General features: G+C 49.9%; 2 protein-coding genes across 2 annotated transcripts; both read left to right on the top strand.

Moving 5' to 3' along the window:
* The first annotated feature begins 2,227 nt into the window (after window positions 1–2,227).
* LOC134808224 (proline-rich protein 20E) lies at window positions 2,228–3,911 on the top strand. The gene is made up of 2 exons (XM_063792644.1): window positions 2,228–2,279; window positions 3,298–3,911. The coding sequence occupies exons 1-2, from the start codon at window positions 2,228–2,230 to the stop codon at window positions 3,909–3,911; spliced, it is 666 nt and encodes a 221-aa protein (XP_063648714.1).
* A 4,853-nt stretch (window positions 3,912–8,764) lies between these two features.
* LOC134808225 (proline-rich protein 20E) lies at window positions 8,765–11,408 on the top strand. Its single transcript, XM_063792645.1, has 2 exons — window positions 8,765–8,829; window positions 9,848–11,408. Exons 1-2 carry the CDS (start codon window positions 8,778–8,780, stop codon window positions 10,459–10,461), a joined length of 666 nt encoding a protein of 221 aa, XP_063648715.1. The 5' UTR covers window positions 8,765–8,777; the 3' UTR covers window positions 10,462–11,408.
* The last annotated feature ends 424 nt before the right edge of the window (window positions 11,409–11,832 follow it).

Raw genomic sequence — 11,832 nt, forward strand, 5'->3', positions numbered from 1 at the left:
CTTCCAAAAAGTACAGTAGAGAAAGAGGTGGGAAAATCACTTTATGGTGGAGAAACCTAATCAACACTGCCCCAGCCAGGTGACCAGGACTAATAGCAGCAGTGATAAGCCGGCTTGATGGTGTGTACTCTAGACAGGATGGGATGGGAATGGCGCTTTCCCGCTGCAATCTTCCTTACAAAAACATATAATTCCAGTCAGATCACAAGGAATACATCACACGAACTTCAGGAGAGGACATCCCACAATATATCTGATCAGTATTCAAAGTGTCAAGATCATCAAAAGCAAGGCAAGTGTGAGAAACCGTCGCAGCCAAGGGGAACCGTGACGAATTGTAAGGTGGTACCCTGGATGGGGTCTTGGGACAGAAAAGGTATGTGAGGTGAAAACATAGCAAAACCTCATTCAACAACATATACAACCCAAAAAAGTAATTGGCCCGGCATGGTGGCTTGCGCCTGGGGTCCCAGCTACTCGGGAGGTGGAGCGGGAAGGACGGCTTGAGCTCAGGCCTTCCAAACAAGCCTGGGCACATAGCGAAACGTCGTCTCTCCAAAAAATCCGAAAATTGTCCCGATGTGGTGGCGCTCACCTGTAGTTCAGCTACTCCGGAGGCCGAGACAGGAGAATCACTTGAACTGATTCTCCTATCTCAGCCCCCCAAGTAGCCGCAGCGAGCCGAGATGGCACCGCTGCACTCCAGCCTGGGCTACAGAGCGACAACCCGTCTCTGTAAAAAAAAAAAAAAACAAGGATGCAAACCAACCAAATAACCCACTGCGGGATTCCCCTCCAGTGTCCTGCTGTGTTTCCCGCTGTCTTCCTCCACCCGTGTGTGCAGCCACAGCAATAAAAGCCAGTGGTGTGGGTCTCACACGCATCTCCAGCCCCGTCGCCATCGCGCTGAGCTCGACTCTTTTTACAAAAGGCCACCTGACAACCTCACTTGGCAGTTCAAAAGCCCCTTCAGCCAGATGTGCGCAAGCCAAGCTCCGCAACTTCCCATTCAGAGCAGGTTCTCGGTCCACCTCTGCCTGAATGAACGGGCGGGCTACCAAGGCCGCAGTCTCTTCCTCAAGGGCTGTCCACACTGGGTCTCGCTTTCTCTGGGAAATTTCTCTCCCACCAGGGAACTTTCTCCTCCTCTACCTCCCTCAGTCTCAGTCTAACAGCACCCTGCGCCCAACCCCGAGGGCTGCAATAGCCTTCTTGCCTCTCCTGACTTAATTCTGCGGACCCTGGGTTGGCGCTCCTTCACAGCCAGGCTGGTCGTTTCTGAAATGTTAACCCGCTGCCGGACACCGTTCCACGGTTTTCCGCTGCCTTGGAACAAGACCAGCTCCTGCGCGGAGCCTGCCTCCACCTCGCACCACCTCTGGGCCTGGACTTGGCCTCCGGTCCATTGCCAGAATGTGCCGGGCTCCCTTCCAGTCCGGGCCTCAGCACACCCTCTTCACTCCCTTTCCTTTCTCCCTGCCTCTCCCAACCCGGTTCAGGTTGACTAATTTCAAATTTTATGTTCCAGATTTCAGCCCAGATATCCCCCCTTTGGATGCTTTCCTTCACCGTGCTCAGATCTAAGCTAATCGCATCTTCCTATCAGCCGCTTTCCGGGCACCACACCCCATTGTGCTGACACTCAAAGGCCATTATGCAATTTGTCCCTCGATGATTAGATTAATCAGTCAACCACGGGCGTCTAGAAATGGCGGCATCTCAGAAGGGCCCCATTTGACTGGCAGGGGACTGGCCCAATGCGCCTCGCAAGCCCAGCCAGGCCCGCCCCAGCCGGCCCCCCTCTGACGACGCCTGTCCCTTACGCGACTGCCTTGCTGCCATATAAGAGGGACCGCGCTCGGCCTCCAGCAGTCGGCTTTCTGCTGGGCTCGGAGCCAGAACCTGCTGCGTGCTCCCTCCAGACTCCCTGGCTGCGGGTGGACTACCTCAGAGCTACAGCGGTGAACCTGTGGACACCTCCGACTCCTCGGGCCTCTCTTCGTCGAAGAGTCTCCTGATTTTCAGATCTCCGGAGCCAGCTGTGGGAAGATCAGGTGTGTGTCTGGGAGTCCCGGAGGGGTGGACAGATCTTGGGTGGGTGCAGCTGGGGACAGAATCCTCATTCCCCTAGAAAGGCCACGGCCATCCCCCTGCCTTGTCACCTCTGTCTTCCTAAATCCGTTCTTGCTCTCTTGTTTTCCTCCCCAGCCCCTCCCGCCGATTGCTCATGGAGGAACCAAGGCCTTCGAAGCGACTTCGCTCCATGGCCCCTAATCAAGGTACATCAAACGCCTGCCACTCTCTTTTTGATTTCGTTTGTTCCCCAATTCTTCCCCAATTGTTTGAATTCAAACTCAATCGAGCATTCTCTGTTTCACCTTCTCCTAGCCTGCCTCAACCTGGGCTGGTTGTTGGAAGTCAGCTCCCAGGTTCCACATCCTCTGGCAAATTCCCTTCCCTCTTTCGAACTGTAATCCCGTTTCCCAAATCTGAGATTTGCTGTTGTTGTCGCTGTTTCCTTCTGTTTCGTTTTGTATTACTGTTTCTCCGAAGCAGAGCGAGTCCTCACGCTACGTCTTGATCTATGATAAACCGGTACTTCCACCTTGTTCTTTCCCGGAGGAGTTGGAATTTTACGGCTGTTGCCACGTTGTTCTCCAAAACATTTCCCTTCCTACGCTGAGTGTCCTAAATCTTTTAATCTTGTCTAGTTTGACAGATGCATAACAATAAAGCATCCACTGAAAGCAAATTCTTTAACATCTTGCTGGTCTGAAACATCTTCATTCTCCCCTCCCAGATTCTTTAGTGAAACTTTGGTTGGACAGGACATTTTAGGTGGGAAATTCATTTCCCTTGAAATTTCGAAGACATTTTCTGTTATGTTCTAGACTGAACTGCTGCTTTTGAGATGTCTGATTTTTGAGACATGTGGAATCCTAGCCCTTTCCATGTGACTTTTCCTTTCTCTGTCTCCCGCTCCCTACAATCTTTTAGAATCTTCTCTTTTTCCTCAGCACTCTGAAATTTTGTGGTGAAATGTCTCAGCCACAACATACCTCTAATTCTCTTATATTTCCTCCTTCTTTCCATCATTTTAGGTTTTTGCTTTGTTCTGTGGGAGATCTTCTCAACTTCATTCTCCAATTTCCATGGAGAGTTTTGTTTCTTCTCTGACAATTTTAACTTCAAAAATCCCTCTTTTCTCTGAGTATTTATTTTTAAAAGTATCCTATAACTGCTTGATGGGTAAAATTCCTTCTATCTCTCTCTGCTCACGCTCTGCTTCTCTTTTAGCCTCAGGTGGGCCTCCTCCAGAGCCAGGCTGCTGTGTTGCGGACCCTGAAGACTCCGTGGAAGCAGATGGGCCCGCACAGCCAGCCCAACCCGCAAAACCCATCGCTTACGTGAAACCCTTCAGATGGCAGCCCCCAGCTCGCCCAGAGTCACCCCGTCCTGCAGAGAGAGGCCGGCGCCGGGGAGGAAGCCGGCGGCCAGGGCGAGGCCGTGGCAGAAGGGCTGGGCCCCGCGGGGACGCTGGCCAGAGACAGGGGGCAGAAGGCGTGATGGGACCGGACGTGCACATCCCACTGGACCACCATGGAGAGCCAGGCCACCAGGGGGAACCGGAAATCACGGAGACCGCAGCCTTCTCTCTTTCTGAAACAGGTCCTCTGCCTGGAACTGTGCAGGAAGGCCCTGGCCCCGACGTGGCGCAACCTGAGCTGGGGTTTCAGGAGCCGCCCACTGCTCCTGGGCCTCAGGCTGTTGACTGGCAACCCGCGTTGACCCTCTATCCCTGCATCGGGTTTAGGGCTCTGGGTGACTCAGCTGTTTTACAAGTCATTCAAACCCCCCACGGCACCTATGTGCAAGGGGTCCCAGTGTTCCTCACCGACATTGCATATTGACCACTATCCGCCACCCACGTTGTTCCCAGCCTCCCTTTCTTCCACCTGGACGTTCCCCCCAGCCCCACTTCTGCTCCACTCCTCCCCCGACTGGACCTGAAGCCTGAGCTTCCCCTGAACTTAGAGTACGCAACTTGCAATATGCAAGCTGCCAAACCCCCTTTCTGTACAAGGCGATTGGAATGGAACTGTCATGTACAGTGAAAGTACACGTCACGTGTTTCAGCCAAGAAAGAGCCAAACCAGACGACCGGGAGGAAGTGGGATGCAACAAGGATCAGTAAGCATGGAAATTAGGAAACTGTATTCTTAAGTCCAGAGGAGTACGATTCTGGAAAAAGGATTGATGACCTAGAATTAAAATTCCAGAAGACACTCATATAGACATGTGGGGCATGCGAAAATTCAGAAGGAGCTAGAAGTTACTAAAGTTCTTGTCTAGTGCCTGGAGACGATAGACTGGCTGAATATAAGAGCGATAAAACTCTAGACTGACACATTTTTAAGTCTCAACGTGGGTACCCTTTGGGAACCACTAAATGAATTGGAATAGAAGGTAAAATTTCAAACAGATTGAGGAAAAAGTGGATCAAAGGACATTTGATGAATCAGACAAAAGGTGTCGGGGTGGTGGGGGTGAGGTTAACGGAAACAAGGAGAGTGCATGACTCACTGGAACCGCTAAATGAGGAATCAGTGATTTGACGGCAGTGTCCTTGGCTTCCTCCTGGCTTTAATGGGAATATTTTAAATGTTTCACCATTAACCAAGATGTTTGCTGTAAGTTTCTCATAGATGTTTAAGTTGAGTTAGTTCCCATCTTTTCAGAGTTTGATAAATGTTGTATTATGAATTTTTGTATTTTGTATTTTATTAAGTAGCCTCTTATTGGCTGGTTTTCACTCCTTTGTAAACGTCCAAATAAAATACAGATAACTTTTTACATCAAAGATTTTTCTCTTGTGTATTCAATCCTTCTAAATAAACCTTTCTCTTCGGACTTATTTTATACAACAGTTCTTTCACTAAACTTTCACAAATCGCAAATATAAAATGTGTTTACTAAAAGCAGAAAGGAAGGTAGAAAAATGGCTCCAGTCTCTGTTCTCCATTCATATCGCATCTCTCCCCATAGTCACACAAGTCTACACCAACAAACGTACACATTAAGAGCATCGTTTGTGGCTCGCTTTTACAAACACCTGGCGTGCCATGTGCCAGGGGTCCTGCTGAAGTGACTATAAGGTCCAGGCAGGCAACACAGGTGTGGTCAGGAGCAGAGCCTCTGTGGAGTCCGTGCGTCTCCAAACTAGGAACAGGCGACTTCGTATTGAAGCATGGCATGGATCACAATGAGCACTGTGCAGTGGGAGCTGCTTCTTGGCTTGCCATTGGGGTCTGTCATCCATAAGCCAGAAAGCCCCCTTGCAGTCATCCCACGCACATGTGCCACTCTCTTCCTGCTGTATATCTGTCTGGAAAGAGGCACAGGTTTTACATTCCGCAGGTGGCGGTCTGCTGATACGCCACTTCCAGGACATTTCTACCACCAGAATGCTTCACTAAACATGTGTACGTGGAGTAAGACAGGGTCTCATTCAGTCATCCAGGCTGGAGTGCAGTGGTGCAATCACAGCTCACTGCAGCCCGCACCTCCTCAGCTCAGGTGATCCTCCAACATCAGGTTGCCAAGTAGCTCAGACTGCAGGCAGGCACCAAGACCCCTTGGTAATTCCTCCGGGTTTATTTATTCATTTATTTATTTATTTATTTATTTTGAAACAGACTCTCACTCTTTCACCCACGCTGGAGCGCGGTGGCTTCGGCTCACTGAGAACTCCATTCCCGGGATTGAAGCGATTCTCATGTCTCGCCCTCATAAAAATAGAAAAATTAGCCAGGCATGGTGGTGGGCCACTGTAGTCCCAGCTGCTCAGGAGGCTGAGGCGGGAGAATCCTTTGAACCCAGGAGGCGGAGGTTGCAGTGAGCCCAGATTGCGCCATTGCAGTGATCCGAGATCATGCTATTGCACTCCAGCCTGGGTGATGGGAGCAAAACTTTGTCTCAAAATGGAAAAAAGAGAGAGAGAAGTTATCCCAATAAGAAAGATAAACGTTTTGAAGAGAAACTTCACAGAAGAATCTATGGGTTTGGTCAGTGAGCACACGAAATCCCAATCAGGATGAGAATATGCAAATAAGCATGGAGCATCCTGTGGTGCCAGGGAGAAAGGAGCCGCCCAAAACCAAACAAAACCAAAAGCCACAGCGATGGGAGGTTGACAAAGGGACACGGAAGCCAACTAAAGAAGCTCCCGGTGGCCAAAGCTGGCGACATTCAGTAACAAAGTAATTAACTAAATAATTAATAATTAAATAGTTAAGTAAAATATTTTACAAAATAGTTAGTTCAATTATTAAATAATTCATCCCCTGAAGTATTGGAGTGTAAACCAAAGCATACAATAGGTGTCCATAAGTCCATACGGATATAAATAAGTGACTAAATAAACAACCATGTGGGGGAGAATGGGAAAATCCTCCACACAGGAGAACTCCACAGAATTTCGGTAGCTATTCCCCTGCACGGAGATAAAGCAAAACTTCCCTTTTATTTAAGTATAGGCCACAGGTAGCGACTTCCAAAAAGTACAGTAGAGAAAGAGGTGGGAAAATCACTTTATGGTGGAGAAACCTAATCAACACTGCCCCAGCCAGGTGACCAGGACTAATAGCAGCAGTGATAAGCCGGCTTGATGGTGTGTACTCTAGACAGGATGGGATGGGAATGGCGCTTTCCCGCTGCAATCTTCCTTACAAAAACATATAATTCCAGTCAGATCACAAGGAATACATCACACGAACTTCAGGAGAGGACATCCCACAATATATCTGATCAGTATTCAAAGTGTCAAGATCATCAAAAGCAAGGCAAGTGTGAGAAACCGTCGCAGCCAAGGGGAACCGTGACGAATTGTAAGGTGGTACCCTGGATGGGGTCTTGGGACAGAAAAGGTATGTGAGGTGAAAACATAGCAAAACCTCACTTCAACAACATATACAACCCAAAAAAGTAATTGGCCCGGCATGGTGGCTTGCGCCTGGGGTCCCAGCTACTCGGGAGGTGGAGCGGGAAGGACGGCTTGAGCTCAGGCCTTCCAAACAAGCCTGGGCACATAGCGAAACGTCGTCTCTCCAAAAAATCCGAAAATTGTCCCGATGTGGTGGCGCTCACCTGTAGTTCAGCTACTCCGGAGGCCGAGACAGGAGAATCACTTGAACTGATTCTCCTATCTCAGCCCCCCAAGTAGCCGCAGCGAGCCGAGATGGCACCGCTGCACTCCAGCCTGGGCTACAGAGCGACAACCCGTCTCTGTAAAAAAAAAAAAAAAAAGGATGCAAACCAACCAAATAACCCACTGCGGGATTCCCCTCCAGTGTCCTGCTGTGTTTCCCGCTGTCTTCCTCCACCCGTGTGTGCAGCCACAGCAATAAAAGCCAGTGGTGTGGGTCTCACACGCATCTCCAGCCCCGTCGCCATCGCGCTGAGCTCGACTCTTTTTACAAAAGGCCACCTGACAACCTCACTTGGCAGTTCAAAAGCCCCTTCAGCCAGATGTGCGCAAGCCAAGCTCCGCAACTTCCCATTCAGAGCAGGTTCTCGGTCCACCTCTGCCTGAATGAACGGGCGGGCTACCAAGGCCGCAGTCTCTTCCTCAAGGGCTGTCCACACTGGGTCTCGCTTTCTCTGGGAAATTTCTCTCCCACCAGGGAACTTTCTCCTCCTCTACCTCCCTCAGTCTCAGTCTAACAGCACCCTGCGCCCAACCCCGAGGGCTGCAATAGCCTTCTTGCCTCTCCTGACTTAATTCTGCGGACCCTGGGTTGGCGCTCCTTCACAGCCAGGCTGGTCGTTTCTGAAATGTTAACCCGCTGCCGGACACCGTTCCACGGTTTTCCGCTGCCTTGGAACAAGACCAGCTCCTGCGCGGAGCCTGCCTCCACCTCGCACCACCTCTGGGCCTGGACTTGGCCTCCGGTCCATTGCCAGAATGTGCCGGGCTCCCTTCCAGTCCGGGCCTCAGCACACCCTCTTCACTCCCTTTCCTTTCTCCCTGCCTCTCCCAACCCGGTTCAGGTTGACTAATTTCAAATTTTATGTTCCAGATTTCAGCCCAGATATCCCCCCTTTGGATGCTTTCCTTCACCGTGCTCAGATCTAAGCTAATCGCATCTTCCTATCAGCCGCTTTCCGGGCACCACACCCCATTGTGCTGACACTCAAAGGCCATTATGCAATTTGTCCCTCGATGATTAGATTAATCAGTCAACCACGGGCGTCTAGAAATGGCGGCATCTCAGAAGGGCCCCATTTGACTGGCAGGGGACTGGCCCAATGCGCCTCGCAAGCCCAGCCAGGCCCGCCCCAGCCGGCCCCCCTCTGACGACGCCTGTCCCTTACGCGACTGCCTTGCTGCCATATAAGAGGGACCGCGCTCGGCCTCCAGCAGTCGGCTTTCTGCTGGGCTCGGAGCCAGAACCTGCTGCGTGCTCCCTCCAGACTCCCTGGCTGCGGGTGGACTACCTCAGAGCTACAGCGGTGAACCTGTGGACACCTCCGACTCCTCGGGCCTCTCTTCGTCGAAGAGTCTCCTGATTTTCAGATCTCCGGAGCCAGCTGTGGGAAGATCAGGTGTGTGTCTGGGAGTCCCGGAGGGGTGGACAGATCTTGGGTGGGTGCAGCTGGGGACAGAATCCTCATTCCCCTAGAAAGGCCACGGCCATCCCCCTGCCTTGTCACCTCTGTCTTCCTAAATCCGTTCTTGCTCTCTTGTTTTCCTCCCCAGCCCCTCCCGCCGATTGCTCATGGAGGAACCAAGGCCTTCGAAGCGACTTCGCTCCATGGCCCCTAATCAAGGTACATCAAACGCCTGCCACTCTCTTTTTGATTTCGTTTGTTCCCCAATTCTTCCCCAATTGTTTGAATTCAAACTCAATCGAGCATTCTCTGTTTCACCTTCTCCTAGCCTGCCTCAACCTGGGCTGGTTGTTGGAAGTCAGCTCCCAGGTTCCACATCCTCTGGCAAATTCCCTTCCCTCTTTCGAACTGTAATCCCATTTCCCAAATCTGAGATTTGCTGTTGTTGTCGCTGTTTCCTTCTGTTTCGTTTTGTATTACTGTTTCTCCGAAGCAGAGCGAGTCCTCACGCTACGTCTTGATCTATGATAAACCGGTACTTCCACCTTGTTCTTTCCCGGAGGAGTTGGAATTTTACGGCTGTTGCCACGTTGTTCTCCAAAACATTTCCCTTCCTACGCTGAGTGTCCTAAATCTTTTAATCTTGTCTAGTTTGACAGATGCATAACAATAAAGCATCCACTGAAAGCAAATTCTTTAACATCTTGCTGGTCTGAAACATCTTCATTCTCCCCTCCCAGATTCTTTAGTGAAACTTTGGTTGGACAGGACACTTTAGGTGGGAAATTCATTTCCCTTGAAATTTCGAAGACATTTTCTGTTATGTTCTAGACTGAACTGCTGCTTTTGAGATGTCTGATTTTTGAGACATGTGGAATCCTAGCCCTTTCCATGTGACTTTTCCTTTCTCTGTCTCCCGCTCCCTACAATCTTTTAGAATCTTCTCTTTTTCCTCAGCACTCTGAAATTTTGTGGTGAAATGTCTCAGCCACAACATACCTCTAATTCTCTTATATTTCCTCCTTCTTTCCATCATTTTAGGTTTTTGCTTTGTTCTGTGGGAGATCTTCTCAACTTCATTCTCCAATTTCCATGGAGAGTTTTGTTTCTTCTCTGACAATTTTAACTTCAAAAATCCCTCTTTTCTCTGAGTATTTATTTTTAAAAGTATCCTATAACTGCTTGATGGGTAAAATTCCTTCTATCTCTCTCTGCTCACGCTCTGCTTCTCTTTTAGCCTCAGGTGGGCCTCCTCCAGAGCCAGGCTGCTGTGTTGCGGACCCTGAAGACTCCGTGGAAGCAGATGGGCCCGCACAGCCAGCCCAACCCGCAAAACCCATCGCTTACGTGAAACCCTTCAGATGGCAGCCCCCAGCTCGCCCAGAGTCACCCCGTCCTGCAGAGAGAGGCCGGCGCCGGGGAGGAAGCCGGCGGCCAGGGCGAGGCCGTGGCAGAAGGGCTGGGCCCCGCGGGGACGCTGGCCAGAGACAGGGGGCAGAAGGCGTGATGGGACCGGACGTGCACATCCCACTGGACCACCATGGAGAGCCAGGCCACCAGGGGGAACCGGAAATCACGGAGACCGCAGCCTTCTCTCTTTCTGAAACAGGTCCTCTGCCTGGAACTGTGCAGGAAGGCCCTGGCCCCGACGTGGCGCAACCTGAGCTGGGGTTTCAGGAGCCGCCCACTGCTCCTGGGCCTCAGGCTGTTGACTGGCAACCCGCGTTGACCCTCTATCCCTGCATCGGGTTTAGGGCTCTGGGTGACTCAGCTGTTTTACAAGTCATTCAAACCCCCCACGGCACCTATGTGCAAGGGGTCCCAGTGTTCCTCACCGACATTGCATATTGACCACTATCCGCCACCCACGTTGTTCCCAGCCTCCCTTTCTTCCACCTGGACGTTCCCCCCAGCCCCACTTCTGCTCCACTCCTCCCCGGACTGGACCTGAAGCCTGAGCTTCCCCTGAACTTAGAGTACGCAACTTGCAATATGCAAGCTGCCAAACCCCCTTTCTGTACAAGGCGATTGGAATGGAACTGTCATGTACAGTGAAAGTACACGTCACGTGTTTCAGCCAAGAAAGAGCCAAACCAGACGACCGGGAGGAAGTGGGATGCAACAAGGATCAGTAAGCATGGAAATTAGGAAACTGTATTCTTAAGTCCAGAGGAGTACGATTCTGGAAAAAGGATTGATGACCTAGAATTAAAATTCCAGAAGACACTCATATAGACATGTGGGGCATGCGAAAATTCAGAAGGAGCTAGAAGTTACTAAAGTTCTTGTCTAGTGCCTGGAGACGATAGACTGGCTGAATATAAGAGCGATAAAACTCTAGACTGACACATTTTTAAGTCTCAACGTGGGTACCCTTTGGGAACCACTAAATGAATTGGAATAGAAGGTAAAATTTCAAACAGATTGAGGAAAAAGTGGATCAAAGGACATTTGATGAATCAGACAAAAGGTGTCGGGGTGGTGGGGGGGAGGTTAACGGAAACAAGGAGAGTGCATGACTCACTGGAACCGCTAAATGAGGAATCAGTGATTTGACGGCAGTGTCCTTGGCTTCCTCCTGGCTTTAATGGGAATATTTTAAATGTTTCACCATTAACCAAGATGTTTGCTGTAAGTTTCTCATAGATGTTTAAGTTGAGTTAGTTCCCATCTTTTCAGAGTTTGATAAATGTTGTATTATGAATTTTTGTATTTTGTATTTTATTAAGTAGCCTCTTATTGGCTGGTTTTCACTCCTTTGTAAACGTCCAAATAAAATACAGATAACTTTTTACATCAAAGATTTTTCTCTTGTGTATTCAATCCTTCTAAATAAACCTTTCTCTTCGGACTTATTTTATACAACAGTTCTTTCACTAAACTTTCACAAATCGCAAATATAAAATGTGTTTACTAAAAGCAGAAAGGAAGGTAGAAAAATGGCTCCAGTCTCTGTTCTCCATTCATATCGCATCTCTCCCCATAGTCACACAAGTCTACACCAACAAACGTACACATTAAGAGCATCGTTTGTGGCTCGCTTTTACAAACACCTGGCGTGCCATGTGCCAGGGGTCCTGCTGAAGTGACTATAAGGTCCAGGCAGGCAACACAGGTGTGGTCAGGAGCAGAGCCTCTGTGGAGTCCGTGCGTCTCCAAACTAGGAACAGGCGACTTCGTATTGAAGCATGGCATGGATCACAATGAGCACTGTGCAGTGGG

Source organism: Pan troglodytes, chromosome 14, assembly GCF_028858775.2.
Source record: "Pan troglodytes isolate AG18354 chromosome 14, NHGRI_mPanTro3-v2.0_pri, whole genome shotgun sequence".
Lineage (NCBI taxonomy): Eukaryota > Metazoa > Chordata > Mammalia > Primates > Hominidae > Pan > Pan troglodytes.